Source organism: Castor canadensis, chromosome X, assembly GCF_047511655.1.
Source record: "Castor canadensis chromosome X, mCasCan1.hap1v2, whole genome shotgun sequence".
Lineage (NCBI taxonomy): Eukaryota > Metazoa > Chordata > Mammalia > Rodentia > Castoridae > Castor > Castor canadensis.
This window is the reverse complement of record NC_133405.1, coordinates 126,619,945-126,640,360: the sequence shown is the minus strand read 5'-3', so window position 1 is coordinate 126,640,360 and position 20,416 is coordinate 126,619,945. Positions and strand designations below refer to the sequence as shown.

Sequence of the window (20,416 nt, the reverse complement as noted above, 5' to 3'; positions counted from 1 at the left end):
TACAGGTGTCTCTGTTGTATCCTGTCTTGTGTTCCTTTGGGTAGAAGCCCAGGAGCACGGTATCACTGGATCATGTGGCAGTTCTATGTTTAGTTTTGAGGAATCTCCATGCTCTTTCCATAGTGGATGTATTAATTTGCATTCCCACCAGCAGTGTATAAGGGTTCCTGTTTTGCCACATCCTTGCCACTAACATTTATTGTTGTTGCTATTGATTGTGACCATTCTAACTGGGGTGGGATGAAATCTAACTGTTGTTTTGATTTGCATCTCTTTTATAACCAGGGAAGTTGAACACTTCTTCATGTGTTTACTGGCCATTTGTACCTCTTCCTTTGAGAATTCCCTCTTTAACTCATGTGCCCATTTCTTCATTGGGGTTTGATTCTTTTGGTCTGAGTTTTTTGAGTTCCCTGTAGATTATGGATATTAGTCCCTTATTGGATGAGTACCTGGCAAAGATCTTCTCCCATTCTGTGGGCCGTCTCTTGAGTTTGGTGACTGTTTCCTTTGCTATGCAGAAGCTTTTTAGCTTGATGCAGTCCCATTTGTTAATTATTTCTCTTAGATGCTGAGCCTTTTGAGTTCAGTTTAGGAAGTCATTCCCAATACCTATCTGTTCCAATGTATTTCCTACTGCTTCCTGGAATGTTTCAGTTTCAGGCCTTATATTAAGGTCTTTTATCCTCTTTGAGTTGATTTTGGTACAGGGTGAAAGACAGGGATCTACTTTCAGTCTTCTACATGTGGTTATCCAGTTTTCCAAACAGCATTTGTTGAAGACACTGTCTTTTCTCCATCATGAGTTTTACCTTTGTTAAAGATCAGTTGGCTATAGATGCATGCGTTTATGGCTGGATCTTCTATTCTAATCCATTGGTCTTCCTGTCTGTTTTTGTGCCAATACCTTACTGTTTTTTATTGTTATGGCTCTGTAGTATAGTTTGAAATCGGGTACTCTAATGCCTTCAGCATTGGACTTTTGGCTCAGAATTGCTTTGACAATTCGAGGTCTTTTGTGTTTCCATATGTATTTCAAGATTGGTTTTTCTATTTCTGTGCAGAATGTCATTGGAATTTTGATACGGATTGTGTTGAACATGTAGATTGCTTTTGGTAATATGGCCATTTTCACAATGTTAATTCTACCAATCCATGAGCATGGAAAGTCTTTCCATCTTCTGAGTATTCTTTGATTTCTCTCTTCGGTGGTTTATGGTTTTCATTAAAAAGGTCTTTGGATTCTTTTGTTAAATTTATTCCAAGGTACTTTATTGTTTTTGAGGCTATTGTAAATGGGATTATTGCCCCCTGATTTCTTTCTCAGACTTTTTGTTATTGGTATATAGGAAGGCTACTGATTTCTGTATGTTTATTTTGTATCCTGCTACTTTTCTGAAAGAGTTTACAAATAGTTTTTTGGTAGAATTTTTAGGGTCTCTTAGATATAGGATCATGTCATCTGCAAATAGGGATAGTTTGCCTTCTTCCTTCCCTATTTGAATCCCATTTATTTCTTGCTCTAACTTATTGCTCTGGGTAGGAGTTCCAAAGCTATATCGAATAGGAGTGGAGAAAAAGGACAGCCTGTCTCATTCCTGACTTTAAGGGGAACAGTTTCAATTGTTCTCCATTTAGTATGATGTTGGCTCTAGGTTTGTCATATATAGCCTATGCTGAGGAACATTCCTTCTATTCCTAGTTTCTTCAGAGCTTTTATCATGAAAGAGTGTTGGATTTTGCCAAAGGCTTTTTCTGCGTCTATTGAGAGGATCATGTGGTTTTTGTCCTTGCTTCTGTTTATATGCTGTATTATGTTTATGGATTTGCATATGTTGAACCAACTTGGTTTATGATCTTTTTAATATGTTGTTGAATTCTGTTTGCCACTATTTTGTTGAGAATCTTTGCATCTATATAAATTAAAAATATTGGTCTATAAGACTCTTTTCTGGTTGTGTCTTTATTGGGTTTTGGAATGAGTGTAATGCTGGCATTATAGACTAAGTTCGGTAGTGTTCTTTCTATTTCCTGGAAAAGTTTCAGAAGTGTTGGTGTTAGTTCTTCTTTAAAGGTTTGGTAAGATTTGGCCATGAATCCATCAGGTCCTGGGCTCTTCTTTGTAGGGAGGCTCTTTATTACTGCTTCAATTTCATTGCATGTAATAGGACTATTTAAGTGTTTAATATCTTCTTGGTTCAATTTTGGTTGGTTATATGCATCTAGGAATTTATTCATTTCATCTAGGTTTTCCAGCTTACTTGAATATAAGTTTTCAAAGTACTGTCTAATGATTCTCTGAATTTTGTTAGTGTTTGTGGTTATGTCCCCTCTTTCATCTCTGATTTTATTAATTCAAATCTTTTCCCTCTTCCTTTTTGTCATGTTGGCTAAGGGTTTGTCGATTTTATTAATCTTTTCAAAGAACCAACTTTTTGTTTCATTGATTCTTTTTATAGTTTTCTTTTTTTTTTTTTTTTTTTTGGTCTCAATCTCATTGATCTCACCCTGATCCTTTTTTTTTTTTTTAACCAGGAGACGTTTATTTTGCATGTAATTTTTAACTCGTTTTCTATCAGTTACATGTTTTTGGTTTCTTTTTTTTGTTTGTTTATTTTTTTATTCATATGTGCATACAATGCTTGGGTCATTTCTCCTCCCTGCCCCCACCCCCTCCCTTACCACCCACTCCACCCCCTCCCTCTCCCCCCCACCCCCTTGATACCTGGCAGAAACTATTTTGCCCTTATCTCTAATGTTGTTGAAGAGAAAGTATAAGCAATAATAGGAAGGAACAAGTGTTTTTGCTGGTTGAGATAAGGATAGCTATACAGGGCATTGACTCACATTAATTTCCTGTGCATGTGTGTTACCTTCTAGGTTAATTCTTTTTGATCTAACCTTCTCTAGTTTTTGGTCCCCTTCTCCTATTGGCCTCAGTTGCTTTTAAGGTATCTGCTTTAGTTTCTCTTCGTTGAGGGCAACAAATGCTAGCTAATTTTTTAGGTGTCTTACCTATCCTCACCCTTCCCTTGTGTGCTCTCGCTTTTATCTTGTGATCAAAATTCAATCCCCTTGTTGTGTTTGCCCTTGATCTAATGTCCACATATGAGGGAGAACATACGATTTTTGGTCTTTTGGGCCAGGCTAACCTCACTCAGAATGATGTTCTCCAATTCCATCCATTTACCAGCAAATGGTAACATTTCATTCTTCTTCATGGTTGCATAAAATTCCATTGTGTATAGATACCACATTTTCTTGATCTATTCGTCAGTAATGGGGCATCATGGCTGTTTCCATAACTTGGCTATTGTGAATAGTGCTGCAATAAACATGGGTGTGCAGGTGCCTCTGTAGTAACCTGTGTCACAGTCTTTGGGGTATATCCCCAACAGTGGTATTGCTGGATCAAATGGTAGATCAATGTTTAGCTTTTTAAGTAGCCTCCAAATTTTTTTCCAGAGTTCATCCTGATCTTTATTATTTCTCTCCATCTGCTAGTTTGGGGTTCGGTTTGTTCTTGTTTTTCTAGGAGCTTATGGTGCATCATTAGGTTGTTTATTTGAGAGGTCTCTGTTTTTTTAATGTAGGCACTATTGCTATGAACTTTCTCCTTAGCACAGCCTTTGCTGTGTCCCATAGATTCTGGTAGGTTGTTTTTTTCATTTTCATTGTATTAGGAACTTTCTGATTTCTTCCTTTATTTCTTTGGTTATACACTGGTCTTTCAGCAGTGTGTAGTTCAGTCTCTGTGTGTTTGAGTATTTTCTGTGGGTTCTTTTGTTGCTGAGGTCTAGTTTTATTACATTGTGATCTGATGTAGGGGGTTATTTCAATTTTCTTGAATTTGTTGAGACTTGCTTTATATCCTAAAATATGATCTATTTTGGAGAAAGTTTCATGAGCTGCAAAAAAGAATGTGTTGTTGAGTGAAATACTCTGTAGATATCAACCATGTCTATTTGGTTTAATGTGTGGAGTAGCTCTGAAGTTTCTTTGTTGATCTTTTGCCTGGATGACCTATGTATTGGTGACAGTGGGGTATTCAGGTCTCCCACTATCACTGTGTTAGGGTCTATCTATGCTCTTAGGTCCATTAGAGTTTTTTAAATGTAGATGGGTGCCCCTGTGTTTGGTGCATATGTGTTAAGGATTGATATTTCCTCTTGATGAATTTCTCCTTTAATTAATGAGTGACCTTTATTGTCTCTTCTGATTGATTTTAGTCTGAAGTCTACTTTGCCAGATATGAATACAGCTACTCCAGCCTGTTTATGGGATCCATTTGCTTAGAAAACCTTTTTCTACCCTTTGACTCTAAGCCAGTGTTTATTTCCTTCTGTGAGATGAGTCTCTTGTAAGCAACACATGGTTGGGTCTTGCTTTTTAACTCAGTTTGCTTTCTGTGTCTTTTAATTGGGGCATTGAGGCCATTTACATTCAGTGTTAATATTGAGAGGTGCCTATTGTCTGATAATTATCTTTTCAGAGATGAAATCATAGTTCACTTTCTATTTTAGTATCTTGTTACTCCTGAAATTAAAAAGTCATTATGAGGGTTTCAATTCTGTTTGGAGGACCGAGAACTATGAAAACTCATTTTCTGTTAAGACTTGATGCACAATTACTTATTTCCAAACATTAAAAATATCAGGGCTGGGAATATAGCTCACTGGTAGAGGGCTTGCCTAATATGCATGAGGCCCTGGCTTCCCTTCCCAGCACTGTGTGGATACACACACATGCAAAATCAGCTACTTTCCTACCGCAGAGATATATGATGATCAAAAAGGCAATAATTAATGTATGAAAGTAAATAATTACCTATAAAAGGGCAACAGCATTGTTTGAAATCCTTTTATTTATTCCTAGAGTACCTTCTCTCTCTGCTTTGATGCTGCTTTCCTCTCTGCCATCCTGCCATGTCCCTCACTCTTAGAGTTTAGTTCTTATAATTTCTGTACTACATTTTGTAGTTAAAAGTGATATATCATTTCTTACAATTAGGATCTTACTCTTCTGTTTCCTTCAGTGTTTTGATGTTCAGGCATATTAGTGAGCTTCTAGTTGGGATGATTCACTGTGACTTCCTCACCCTTCCCTTAAGTAGGTCTTGAACACTCACCACCTTCTCCTATATTCTTTAGGCCTGATCTCCATGGAAGAATTTCGGACCATGTGGAAACTTTTCAGTGCTCACTACAATGTTTGTATTGATGATTTGCAAGTTGATGAGCTCGCCAACATAATGGACTTAAACAAAGATGGAAGCATTGACTTTAATGAGTTTTTAAAGGCTTTCTATGTAGTGCATAAATATGATAACTTGAACAAATCAAACACCAACATTGCTAATGATGATCGAAGACCACCCTCAACCTCTTTTTAAACAGCTGAACCCAAATTTCAGTGTTTTCCAGGGTACTTGAAATCATAGTAATAGAGAAAAGGAGACTCCAGTTCATGACACAAACACATGCACAGAATGAGTGTTTGAAGTCCTTAGCAAACTATTATTGTAAAGAAAAGGTTAAATATCCGCTGATAGGATTTACCTCCAGTGTTAGGACCCACACATTGCCAGTGAGGAATTGAGTTTGAGCCTAGTATGGGTCTCTTGGATGCTAACTCACCTGGAGACCAGAGCAATTTGGAATCATACTGAAAGGAACTCACAGGGCACCAGAGACAACATTAAGTGCAACATTTGTGAATGACCGAAGAATGGGAGGGGGAATACCAAACTATTAATGGAATAAACTGTTTCCAGCTTTAAACTGTAATCTTTTTCTGAGATTCCATAAGTGAATGATTCTTAATCATGGGGAAAGCACCCATTAGGGATGGGGACCATATCAGATTATGAAAATTATTTTCATTTCTGTTGGAGATGTAAAATTAATAATTTTTAAGTTTAGGTGAATAGACTATTTCCTTAAGAGAGACATAATTTACTAAAGTTCACTCAAGAACAAAAGGAGAGTCTGTAGAAACATACAGCCATTGAAGAACATGATGGCTTTGTAATGGGTCAATGTGGCTAGGGTGAACATCCTTTCTCAGAATTCCCTTTCTTGCTATTTCTGATTAGGGAGGGCCACAAGGGAAATTTTTGAGATCTGGTTGCAAAAGGGAAGCATTAGCCATTTTGTAGGTCAACCATGCTGATACAGAGATTCACCTTGTTGGTATGCTCTACCTTCTGCTGGATTTTTTGTCACCTTCACTGATTTCTGCACTGTGTTTGTGTGCTTAACCCCAAGATGCAGTGCCCTGTATCCTGCAAGAAACCCTCATTACCAAGGTCAGAGGCAGTAAGAATGGACATAAGCTCCAGTTCCTTCTTGTGGGGTGCCAGTGTGTGTGTGTTTTGGGGGGAGGGTTCAGCTGGCTTCTGATCTTCCTGACTGTGAACGTCAAGCTCCTGCACCAGACATAGATACCACAGCCTTACAGAGAAAGCTTAACCAGCTCCCACATTTGTAGAAGTCACTTCTACTGATTCTATGTATACATAAACAGAATCAGTATATACATATACAAAGTCATGTGTCCACAATGACAGGGATACATTCTGAGAAATGCATCATTAGTTAATTTCATCACTGTGTGAACATCATAGAGTGTTTTTAAGACTAAAACAGCTATATGTCACTGGGCAGTATAATCTCATGAGACCAATATCATACATGCAGTCTGTCATTGACCAAAATGTACTTATGTGGCACATAACTATATGTTTCCTACTGGTCTGTCTCTGGTTGAACACTGATACAGAATTTAATTCTGAGAGTAGATCCAGAAAAAGAAAGTTTTAAGCATGAGTGTTCTGAGTTGGTCCTGGATTTTCTGGAGTTAGTTCTGAAATTCAATTAGATTTAAAAGCACTTTCCAGTACTAAAGAAGATGCTTGGAATCCATGGCATGAAGTAGCAAAATAGATAGTCAGATTATCACCATTTATTAAGAACCCAAAAAGCAGGACTAAGAGACCAAATATTTGCTATTTTAGAACATTTTAGTCAAAATACATTTAGTTAGGGTTGGTTGGTTGTTGCTGAAAAACTTGAAGAAAATGATCAACACAGTGCTTTAAATTCTCAAGGCATTCGTAAAGGACCTGAAAGTTTCTGTGACTACCCTGAGTGGGGGAAAAACCTTGTCTCATATAGCCATGGGGTTGAGATTTCTGAAACTCAGAATCTAATTCTGGGAACAATTGAGTGACAACATATAATAAATTCCTGACCTCACAGGGTCTCTGCTATGACTTGATTGTCCAGTCCAAATATCTGTTGACATCTAATTGCCATTGTAACAGTGTTAAGAGGTGGGACCCTTAAGAGGTGATTAGGAGATGAAGGCTTTGACCTAATGAATGAATTAGTGCCATTATCATGGTTCCTGATAAAAAAAAATGAGTTTGACCCAATTTTCCTTCTCTCTGTCTCACATGAGCTTGCTTGCCCTCTGCCATGTTTTGATGCAACACAAAGGCCCTCGCCAGATGCCAGTATCATGTTATTGGATTTACCACCCTCTGGAACCGTAAGCCAAATATACTTCTATTGATTATTAATTACTCGGTCTGTGGTTTTCTGTTTTAGCATCAGAATAAAAGACTAAATTTCTTTTGTTGAAGTGAGGGGTCATTGGGAAGAAATGGCATTGTGAAAATTAGAATGAGGACCCATGGACAGGCTCTGATTCACATCTTTTGTAAGACAAGCAGTGCTTCTATCTCTGCCTGAGGAATTGCTCTCCCCTTTTCCTGAAGGACCTGTAATGGCCTCCCCTGAGGCAGTCACCTTGTAAGGCACTACTGAATCCTTGGAACTTACCACCACCACCTCCCTCCATTTGCCAATAAGAGTGAAAACAAACAAAGACGAAGTGATAACAATGATACATAAATAGAGAGTAAATGGAGTCCAAGTGTTCTAAAATCTTTTCTTTGTCCAGAAACAGTTAAAGCAACAATGAACATTAGATTGGGATAATTAAGAAATGCAGAGTACAACCTCCAGAATAACGGAAATAAAGAAATAGCAAAGGCATATCAATTTATAGAGGGAAAATGGAATAATAATTTTTAAAATAAGTCAATAAAAGGAAGCAATAAAGAGACAAGTCAAATACTAATATGGTAGATTTAAAGTCAAGCATAAAAATAACTGCCCAATGGCTTTTATATTTTAAGAGCATTTTCAACTAAAACTTAGGCTTCTGCAGGAATTTAGCATAAAGTAGCCAGACCCAGCTGACCCACCAGCCATCTGAAGATACCTGAGTGAATTCAGCTGAGCTGACCTGAACCCAATCCAGGCCAGAAGAACTGCTCAGCTGAACCTAAGGCCAAACTGCTGATATACCAACTTATGTCTAAATAAGTGTTGTTTTTAAGATAGGAAATTTTAGGGTGGTTTATAATGTGTCAAGAGCTAAATAAAAAGGTAATTGATATCTACAAGTAGAGTGCTGTCCTAACAAAAACTGAAATATGTGTCATTGGCTTTGTGACAAGGCATTAGGGCAGAGGTTGGAAAAGCAGTGAGGAAACAGCAGAGGGTGAAAATTAGCTAGGAAACTACTCCCACAGGCTACAGAAGTGTTATGTGGCTTTGAAACAATTTTCAAAACTGTAGTGTATGGTAGCATGGGAGATAGAAAAGGCTCCAAAGATCTTTGGGTCTGTGAATGTGGCTCAGTGGTACAGCACTTGCTTAGTATGTACAAGGTCCTGGGTTTGATGGATGGTTCAGTCCCCAGCACGGCAACAAAAATGATGAAAGTACATTATATACATATGGAAAAATGTAATAATGAAAACCATTAAATTGTTATCTTAAAAAAGAAGAATGAAATTGTGGGAAAAAAGAATAGAAACAGAGGTGACCTGGAAACCAGAAGCCAGACATGTTATATGTTTCAGCTGATTTTTCAAATTCTCTTATGAAAATTAAGTGTTTGCTGCCCGCTTTCTCTTTCTCTGTCAAAATAATTTTATTGAGGCGTATTTTGGATCATACAATTCACCCTGTTGAAGTGTACAATTCATTGTTTTAGTATATTTACCAAACTGTGCAACTGTGAGCATGAATGAACTTTAGAACACTTTAATCATGTCAGCATGATCCCTCATGCACATTTACAGTCAATCCCCATATCTCTCCCACCTGTTTCCTACCCCATCCACTTGCCAGGCAACCATGAGCCTACTTTCTGTCCATGGATTTGCCTTTCTGGATGTTTTATATAAAGTGAATTGTTCAGTATGTGACCTCTTTGTCTTCTTTCACAGAGCTTAATATTTTTGAGGTTGATTCATGCTGTAGGATGTATTCAAAGTTAGTATCCCATTGTATGTATCACATTTTTCCATCCATCAGTTCATGTGCATTTAGCTGTCTCTAGTCAATCTCCATTATTTGCAGATCCCGTGCTGCTAATTTGTTGCTCATTAAAATGTATTTGTAATCCACAGTCAATGTATACAGAGGTCATGTGCAAAATGGTGAAAAATTTGAATCCACATGTTCCCAGTTGATGTCAAACCAAGTGACACTCTTGTTTGTTTAAATTCTCAGATTGTTTACAAGTATCCTTCTAGAAATATATTTATTGCCATGTTTTCCACACCTTTTCACATTTGCTACTGATTTGTGCTTTTTTAAGTGGTATGTATGGACACTTAATCAGGTTGGATTGTTCACGTACAAGCTTTGTAAACTTTTGTCATGAACTCATCATTAGAAGTGCTTCTATTTTTTCATGTGAGCATTTTATGATATTTGGGATATGGGAGCTTCTCTTCCACATCTTTGTTTGCTTCTGCCTTGTTCCCTAGGAGTCTCACTGCTTGAGGAATCATTGTTATATAACTTTTTAGTGTTTGGTTTCTGAACTCTGTGGGTACAATGAAAGCAATGTGAATTGTGGTCCTGTGGTTTTAAATTTTCAGAGACCTTTTATTATTTTCCCACCCAAACCCCTGTGTCCCGTGGTCTCTCTTGTTTTTAAATTCTTTCATAAATGAAATAGTTCTTTGAGGATCTTGGCTTTATGTGAAGTTCTCTGTTTCATTCTCTACCTCCCAAAGCCCACAGCCTAATTTCTTGTGCTTGTGTGGTACACTAAATCCCAAACCTCTAGGTTCTGGAGACAAATACCCCCCAGTATCTCAAGCACTCACTCTTCTGTTTTTTCACTTCCCTCTTTGTTTCTGATACCTGGGGGGTTGCTTTTGTTATTTGTGGGACTAGGTGTATATTTAAGATAATTATGTTACATTTTACCCAGTATTTCTAGGTGATTATAGCAAAAGGATTTTCAGGATGTTTATGTCTACCACATTCCTAGCAGAGGCAAATAGACTTTTTGTATTCTTTGCTGTTTATTAGTAATCTTTAGGCTTCATATTTTATCAAGACAATGATTGAATATTCATAACATGCAATGTGCTTGAGCTATAGAACATATGTCATTTACTGTGCCTCAATTTTTAAACATTGGTCGGACTTATTTCTGTATTTTTTGAATGATTTTTATGTAACTGGGATCATATTATACATTTTTTCGAAGGCTACATTTTTTTTGTTTCACCTTTTCTTTCCCCAATAATGGAGAAACTAAGAAACCTATAGCCAAACATCATCCTAAATGTGAACATCATCTAAAGTCAGGAACGACATAAGGGTGTCTACTTTCCACTCTTATTTAGTATAATACTAGAATGCCTAGCCAGAGAAATAAAGCAAGAGAAATATATAAAAGTTATACAAATAAGAAAGGAATAAGTCACATTATCTTTTTTCAGATGATATGATCATGTACTTAAAAGACCCTAAAGACTCTACTGGATCTCTCTCTTAGATCTACTAAACCATTATAGCAAAGTGTCAGATTACAAAATCAACATTAAAGATTAGCAACTTTTTATGTACCAATATTGAACAGACTGAGAAAGAAATCAGGAAGAACCATTCACAATAGCCTCAAAAATTTAAATACCCAGGAGGATAAATCTAACTAAGGAGGTGAAAGATCTCTACAATGAAAACTATAAAACTCTGAAGAAAGAAATTGAAGAAGACACTAGAAAATGGAAAGACCTCCATGTTCATGGATCAGTAGAATTAATATTGTGAAAATGGCTATACTACTGAAAGCAACCTACAAATTCCCATCAAAATTCTAATACCATTCTTCATAAAAATAGAAAACTCAATCCCAAAATTCATCTGGAATCATAAAATACTGAATAACAAAAGCAATCTAGAGCACAAAACAATGCTGGAGGTATCACAATATTTGACTTCAAATTATACTACAGAGCCATAGTAACAAAACAAGCATGGTGTTGGCACAAAAAACAGGTAGATCAATGCAATAGAATAGAAAATCCAGAAATATAGGCATCTGATATCTGACAAAGGTACCAAAACTCTAAATTAGGAAAAGATTGTGTCTTCACCAAATGGTGTTGGGAAAACTGTATATCCACATGTAGAGGACTGAAACTAGACCTCTATCTCTCACCCTATACAAAAATCAATTCCAAATGGATCAAATATCTTAATATATAACCAGAAACTTTGAAACTCCTAGAGGAAAACATAAAGAAAACCCTTGAGGCTATGTATACATAGGTAATGCTTTTCTGAATAGAACCCCAGTTGCTCAGAAAATAACAAGAATTGAAAAACAGAATTGCATCAAACTAAAAAGCACAGCAAAGGAAACAATTATAAGAATCAAAAGAAAACCTACAGAATGAAAGAAAATCTTTGCTGGTTGGATAAAGGAATAATATTCAGAATGTATAAAGAGCTCAAAAATTAAACACCAAATAATCAAATTAATAAATTGGCAAATGAATTGCACATACAGTTCTCAAAAGAAGTACAAATGACTAATAAACACATGAAGAAATGTCCTATATCCTTAGCCATAAGGAAATGCAAATCAAAACATCATTGAGATTCTATCTCACCCTAGTCAGAATGGCTATTCAAGAAACTAAACAACAACAAATACTGGTGAAGATGGGGGTTAAGGAGCTCTTATACACTGTTGGTGGGAATATAAAATAGTGCAGCCACTACTGTAAGGAAATCTGTAAGGAGGTTCCTTAACAACACTAAAGATAGAACTACCATATGATCTTCCTATACCAGTCCTTAGCATAGATCTGAAGGAATGTAAGTCAACATACAATAGAGATACCTGCATACCCATGTTTATGGCAGCACTATTCACAATAGCCAAACTATGGAATCAGCCTAGGTGTCCATTGACCAATGAATGGATAAGGAAAATGTGGTATGTATACAGAATGGAGTATTATTGGCCATAAGGAAAAAATAAAATTATGTTGTCTGTAGGAAAATGAATGGAACTAGCAATTATATGAAGCAAAATAAGCCAGACTGAGAAAGACAAATATCACATGTTCTCTCTCACTTGTGGAATCTAGTCTTTAAAAGTGAATAACAGGAAGGTAAAACAAGTCCTGTTTGAGGGTGGGTACCAGCAGGAGGGGGCGGGAATATGGTCAAAGTACTTTATACCAATGGATGAAAATAGGACCATGAAACTGGTTGAAACTGTTTCAAGAAGGGGGAGAAGGGAGGAAAGATGGGGGAGTGGTAGAGGTAGTGAATTTGATAGAGATATATTGTATGGATGTGTGGGAGTATCACAATGAAACCCTTTGTACAAGTAGCATATGCTAATAAAAAGAATTTTAAAAATAAAAATGAAACTATTGCTTGATTATATTCCACTCAAAACCTTGTGCAAGGCCCTGGGTTCAATCCTCAATACTGGAAAACAGAACAAAAAAAGGGAAAGTCATAAAAATAAACCATGAATTACCATCAGCAATGGGTGAAAATCCCTTACCTTCATTTCTACTAGCAGTAGCTATTATAGTTCTTTCTACATTTTGTGAATCTGATGCGTGTAAGATGATTTATCATATAGCCCTTGACTATGATAGAATTTGAGTGTCTTCATGTATTTGGATGTGCCATTCTGTGGATTGGCCATTCTTATTTTTTCTTTTGAGCCATTTTTTCTCTCAATTTGTAACACTTCTGTATACTGTAGAAGTTAACTCTAGCTGGGCATGGTGGGGAGGGGAGGAGGAGAGAAAGGAGGAGAGGAAGAGAGGAGGAGAGAGAAGAAGAAAATTTTAAAAACTTAAAACAGAGACCTAAACAATAAAGGATAAGAATGTAAAACAGGTCATGCTGAGGGGAGAACACTAATGGTGGAGGTTAAATGAAGAAAGTAAAGAAGGTAAATATGGTTAATGGACTTCTATACAAGTCTGAATATGGAACATTCAAACCTGTCTCCAAAAGAAGAGGACTAAGGTACAAAGGAGAATAATGGAGGGGATGAACCAATTTGGGGTATAATACATATAAGGAATGTCCCAATGAAACTCCCTATATAACAATCATAAACAAAAAAGTCTTTTAAAAAAAATGAAGAACAGAAGGTAAAACAAGTCTTGTCCAGTGGTTGGTACCAGTGGGAAGGGGGAAAGACATAAGGGAATGGTAAAGGAGGATGAATATGATGGAAGTACTATGTATTCATGTATGAAAATGGAACAAGACCTACTGAAACTGTTCTAAGAATGGGGCAGAAGAGGATTAAAGGAGAAAGATGGAGGGGAATGAATCTAACTCAGATATATTATAAGTACTTTTGTAAATGTCACAATGTACCCCTGGTACAACTATAATATGCTAATAGATAAAAAATTTTAAATTTAAAATATTTTAAAAGAACTTAACCCTTAATATTTACATTACAAATTATTTCCACATCTATTAGTTGTCTATTAACTTTGACTTTGTTCATGCTACCTTTTGCCATATAGAAGTTTTATATTTTAAATAGTATACACATATTTCTTTTCTTTTATTAGTTCTGGTCTTGCAGATGGGCTTTCAAGATTTGCTCTCTTGAATTTTCTTGCAAGATTTTTATTTTTGCATTTAACCTTTACATCTAAGAATTTATTTTTATATTGTATAATGTGTGGTTTATTTTTATGACTTTCCCTCCTTTTTGCAATATGGCAGGCAAGTGCTCTATCAGTGAGCTACACCCCCATTTGATTTTTATATTATTTATATAAAACAATATTATTTATATTATTCCACATGGATACCCTATCATGCCAACCTCACTTATTGAATAGTCCATGCTTTTCCTCCGGAACTAAATGATCACACTTGTCATAAACTAATTTCTCTAATATACCAGTATTTAATTCTAGATTTTCTAGATGCATTCATTAATTTTTGTCTATTTTTGTACTAATGTTATACTTAGTTGATTTTAGTGGCTTTATACTATTCCCTCATCTCTGGTAAGGCTGTTCTCACTCCACTGTTCTTTTCACCACCAGTTTACTTATTTATTTCCAGACATTTATTTTCCTATAGTAAATTTAATTTTATAAATCTCCAAAAAAGCCCTGTTAAGTTTCTAATTGAAATTCAATCAAATTTATGTATTACATTTGGAAAATGTCACACTTTTATGATGTTAAGGATTCCTATCTAAGAATAATTTGTACTGTTCCATTTCATGATAAATCTTTTTCTGTTTTTTTAATATGATAGTTTCCATTGTATGGGTCTTATATCTCTCATTAAATTTTTTCCTAAATTTTTTATACTTTTTTCACATTGTAAATGGGAAATTTACCCCCATTTGCATTTATGAGTACTTACTGGCAGAGTAAAAAATATTATTTACTATAGTAATGAATCTGTAATCTAGACTCCTTACCAAATACTGCTATTAATTCTAAGATCTCAAGGAGAGATTTTCAAGGTAGACATTTGTAACATCATCACAGTTAATTTATATTTCTTATTTTCGGGTTGCCAGATTTAGTGAACAAAAATATAGAATGCCCACTTAAATATGCATTTCAGATAAACTATAAAAAGTTTTAAAAAATAAAAGTATATCCCGTTCCTTGTTTTAAATTTTCAATTTTGTGAGAAAGGGTCTCACTATGTAGCCCAGGCTGGTGTGTGCTACCACACCTAGCAAAAGTATGTCCCATTCTATATCTGGGATATACTTATGCTAGAAAATATTCACTGTTCATTTGAGATTCAGATTTAACTAGATGTTCTGTATTTTATGTAACAACTCTAGTTGTTTCCCAATGATGATGCTTGCTGTTTTCTTTTTACATTGTATTTGCTGAAGTCTTCAAAAGACCATGGGGTAGGTGCTTGTGGCTTACACCTATAATCCTAGGTACTTGGGAGGCTGAGATCAGGAGGAGCAAGGTTTGAGGCCAGCCTGGGCAAAAAGTTCATGAGATCCCCTGCCTCCAAAATAACCAGAGCAAAATAGACTGGAGGTGTGACTCAAGTGGTAGAGCACCTGCTTTGCAAGTGTGAAGACCTGCGTTCAAACCCCAATCCCACCAAAATAAAAATTAAAAAGCCATGGTACTCACCTCAGGCTGCACATTAGAATCAGCCAGGAATTAAAAAAAAAAATCCAATGGCAGGCTCCTAGGCTTGATATATAATTGGTAGATATATTTAAAAAAGCTTTCCAGATGATTCTAATGAGCATCAGTCTTGCAACCTGTGCGAACTTGTCCTACAAACCTAACTGGGGGCAACATGTGATGCAGAAAGGACAAAAGATAGAAGACAAAAATGCAGAAGGCTGGGGTCAGGTGGTCTGGGTGCTCTGATGGAGACACACAACAACCAGCATTTACTTCTTTTCTATTCTTTCCTATTCCTTTACTTCTTTTTGAGTTCCTGTACAAATCTAAAAACTGCATTAGTGTAACTCTTAAAGTCTTGGTCCTTAGACTCACACTGTCCAATATTTTGTTTAGCATAGCTTTCTTAAAGCCTATATATAGAGTTCTCAGTGCGTAAAGCTGGGATGGAGACACACAACTTCCCAACACCTCCAGTGAGTTTATTATATACTGTGGCAAATGAGGCATAGCAACAGTTCTGGGGCAGTGTGGGGTAGTGACATTGCTACTCTCTGGAAGTAAACATCTTAGGAAAAACAGCTGTGCTGCATTTTGCCATTGCCCCCTTCTGTGGCTAGGGCCATGCCAACTCAGCCTGCAGATTATTGGGCATAGCTATGCTTATGTCAAGTTCTCATAGGCTTCTCATAATCTGTTCCCCACACATCAGTGTTAAGATCCACTGCCTTAGTAATGTTAAATAATGGTGATGGTGGTATACATTAAGAATCTATTGATTTTAATTAAATATTTTAAGTGTTTTGACATTTAAAATATTTAATTTAAAAAATTAACACATTTGTATATTTTCATCTAGTTCTATTCTACTTAAATTTTTTTTAAGAATGGTTGCTTTTTTGTGGTAATGGGGCTGGAACTCAGGGCCTACACATTGAGCTGCTCTACCAGCCCTTTTTTGTTTGTTTGTTTTATTATTCATATGTGCATACAAGGCTTGGGTCATTTCTCCCCCCTGCCCCCACCCCCTCCCTTACCACCCACTCCACCCCCTCCCTCTCCCCCCCCACCCCCTCAATACCCGGCAGAAACTATTTTGCCCTTATTTCTAATTTTGTTGTAGAGAGAGTATAAGCAATAATAGGAAGGAACAAGGGGTTTTGCTGGTTCAGATAAGGATAGCTATACAGGGCATTGACTCACATTGATTTCCTGTGCGTGGGTGTTACCCTCTAGGTTAATTTTTTTTGATCTAACCTTTTCTCTAGTACCTGTTCCCCTTTTCCTATTGGCCTCAGTTGCTTTAAGGTATCTGCTTTAGTTTCTCTGCGTTAAGGGCAACAAATGCTAGCTAGTTTTTTAGGTGTCTTACCTATCCTCACCCCTCCCTTGTGTGCTCTCGCTTTTATCATGTGCTCATAGTCCAATCCCCTTGTTGTGTTTGCCCTTGATCTAATGTCCACATATGAGGGAGAACATACGATTTTTGGTCTTTTGGGCCAGGCTAACCTCACTCAGAATGATGTTCTCCAATTCCATCCATTTACCAGCGAATGATAACATTTCGTTCTTCTTCATGGCTGCATAAAATTCCATTGTGTATAGATACCACATTTTCTTAATCCATTCGTCAGTGGTGGGGCATCTTGGCTTGTTTCCATAACTTGGGTATTATGAATAGTGCCACAATAAACATGGGTGTGCAGGTGCCTCTGGAGTAACCTGTGTCACAGTCTTTTGGGTATATCCCCAAGAGTGGTATTACTGGATCAAATGGTAGATCCATGTCTAGCTTTTTAAGTAGCCTCCAGATTTTTTTCCAGAGTGGTTGTACTAGTCTACATTCCCACCAACAGTGTAAGAGGGTTCCTTTTTCCCCGCATCCTCGCCAACACCTGTTGTTGGTGGTGTTGCTGATGATGGCTATTCTAACGGGTGAGGTGGAATCTTGGCGTGGTTTTAATTTGCATTTCCTTTATTGCTAGAGATGGTGAGCATTTTTTCATGTGTTTTCTGGCCATTTGAATTTCTTCTTTTGAGAAAGTTCTGTTTAGTTCACGTGCCCATTTCTTTATTGGTTCATTAGTTTTGGGAGAATTTAGTTTTTTAAGTTCCCTATATATTCTGGTTATCAGTCCTTTGTCTGATGTGTAGCTGGCAAATATTTTCTCCCACTCTGTGGGAGTTCTCTTCAGTTTAGAGACCATTTCTTTTGATGAACAGAAGCTTTTTAGTTTTATGAGGTCCCATTTATCTATGCTATCTCTTAGTTGCTGTGCTGCTGGGGTTTCGTTGAGAATGTTCTTACCTATACCTACTAACTCCAGAGTATTTCCTACTCTTTCCTGTATCAACTTTAGAGTTTGGGGTCTGATATTCAGATCCTTGATCCATTTTGAGTTAATCTTGGTTATAGGGTGATATACATGGATCTAGTTTCAGTTTTTTGCAGACTGCTAACCAGTTTTCCCAGCAGTTTTTGTTGAAGAGGCTGCTATTTCTCCATCGTATATTTTTAGCTCCTTTGTCAAAGACAAGTTGGTTATAGTTGTGTGGCTTCATATCTGGGTCCTCTATTCTGTTCTACTGGTCTTCATGTCTGTTTTTGTGCCAGTACCATGCTGTTTTTATTGTTATTGCTTTGTAATATAGTTTGAAGTCAGGTATCGTGATACCTCCTGCATTGTTCTTTTGACTGAGTATTGCCTTGGCTATTCGTGGCCTCTTGTGTTTCCATATAAATTTAACAGTAGATTTTTCAATCTCTTTAATGAATGTCATTGGAATTTTGATGGGAATTGCATTCAACATGTAGATTACTTTTGGGAGTATAGGCATTTTTACTATGTTGATTCTACCAATCCATGAGCATGGGAGATCTCCCCACTTTCTATAGTCTTCCTCAATCTCTTTCTTCAGAAGTTTATAGTTTTCCTTGTAGATTGACCTCTCATTTAAAAGTTCCTACACTTTTGGCGTCAGCATAAAAAAGTTTCCCCCAAATACTGACACTAGTCATCCCTTTGTAACACCATGCTTGCCCTGGCACTCCCTCTGAGTACCCTTCTCTAAATTTACAGGCACTTTTCCAGGTGATTCATCCCTTTGTTGAAGAGGTAGCATTCCATGTGACTGCCTGATTTTGGTGATATAAGGCTAAAATTTGGCAGGATCCTAGAGATTTTCACTGCATCAGTAAGGTGGCCTAGTCCAACCAGTCACTACATTTCCTTCTGTCCTGGCCACAGATGGCAGAAGGAAATCACCTCTCATCAGACCAATCACCAGTCAGGACACCAACGAAAGGAGAGCCTGACAAGTTTTTCTAGATAGGACCTCCCCCCTCCAGTCTTCCAGCCTCAGTACCCAACCAGTCTCCACTGGCCTGTCTACTGAAATGTTGGAAGGACCTTGACCCTAATAATCTCAAAAACAAAAACAAAAACAAAAAAAACCAAAAACCCAAAACCCACCCTCATCTTTCTTTGTACTGAGGCCTGGCCCCAATATCCGTTGGTGACCAAGAGAAGTGGCCTTCAGAGGACTCCTTAAATTATAATACCATACTCCAATTAGACCTTTTCTGTAAAAGGGAGGAAAAGTGGACTAAGGTTCCCTATATACAGCTTTTCTTTTATCTCTGGAACCACCTAAAATGGCTTCATAACTGCTCTAGATACTCAAACACTGGCTATTCTTGGTAAGCCACAGGACAAACATGGGGAAGGAGGACCAAAAAAAGCCCCTTACTAGTGACAAGGCCCCCATCCCTACTGTTCCCTCTACTGCTCCACCCTCTGCCCTGCCTTCTGAGCCACCAGGACCTCCTAATGGTTGTTTCCCCTTTCAACAGGCAGTGGTGGGAAGAGGGTGAGTCTATGTCTCCTTCCAGCTATCAGATCTAAGGGAGATTAAAAAGGATCTGGGTAGCTATACTGACACCCAAGACCAATATATCCAGGCCTTTATCTCTGTGATCCAAACCTTTGAATTGGCATGGAAGGATATCATGCTTCTCCCGGACCAGACTCTTTCCTCATTAGAAAAGCAATGGGTCTTAGCCCAGGCCATTCAGGTTGGAGACAATTTCCATCTACAATGAGCCCCAATACCCGTGGCACCTTGAAATGAGGAAATAAACATGCCCATGCCCACAGGAGCACAGACAGTCCCCTTGGCAGATCTACAATGGGATCAAAATGATGACAGGGATGAGTGGTATCGATGCCACTTCATCCATCTTACAGTGGAAGGGCTAAAAAGGGCCAAAGTTAAACCTCTAAACTATTCCCAGGTGACTTCAGTACAAGGTCCTGATAAAACCCCCTTACCTTTTTACAGCCTCTTAAGGATGCTATCCAAAAGCATCCCACAGTGGACCCAGAGTCACAGGTGGGGGAGGTTCTCCTCAAAGATAAATTTCTAACTCAGTCAGCCCCAGGAATCAGTAGAAAACTCCAAAAGTCTGTGGCTGAAGGGGAAAAGTCATTGGACCAACTAATGCAACTAGCCGTGTCTGTATACTATAATTGGGACCTCACCAAAAAAAGAAAAAGGATAAAAAACACCATGACCTGATCACAGCTCTCAGGGAGTGCCCCATCCGATGGGGCCCCACATCCTGAGTTTACTATCATTGTGGACAGGAGGGGCACTTCCACAGGGAATGCCCAAAATGGGGACATCCCAGGAGACAGTCCCAGCCCCCATTGGGACCTTGCCCTCTCTGCAAAGGTAGCCACTGGAGGTCTAAGTGCCCCTGTCTCCAGGCAGAAGGCAGGGTACCACCTCCTATCCAGGGGCCTCCTGTCCAGGCTCCACTTTTTGACATCAGATCCAAAAATAAAAATAGTCATTCGGGGCATATCTGGCCTGCCTCTTGAGCATTACTTTACCATGCCACTGGCCTGC

General features: G+C 37.6%; 2 protein-coding genes across 12 annotated transcripts in view; both read left to right on the top strand.

Moving 5' to 3' along the window:
* Positions 1 to 10,055, top strand: part of LOC109674958 (serine/threonine-protein phosphatase with EF-hands 1-like) — a 120,953-nt gene extending 110,898 nt beyond the window's left edge. For all 8 annotated transcript variants that reach the window (XM_074064226.1, XM_074064224.1, XM_074064227.1 and 5 more), the window contains one exon: positions 5,151 to 10,055. In XM_074064226.1, coding sequence (XP_073920327.1) covers positions 5,151 to 5,392 — 242 coding nt within the window. In that variant the 3' untranslated portion in view covers positions 5,393 to 10,055. The remainder of the gene's footprint in view (positions 1 to 5,150) is intronic.
* LOC109684825 (serine/threonine-protein phosphatase with EF-hands 1) overlaps positions 1 to 20,416 on the top strand; it is a 332,462-nt gene that overhangs the window by 48,701 nt on the left and 263,345 nt on the right. The gene's annotated exons all lie outside the window — the stretch shown is intronic.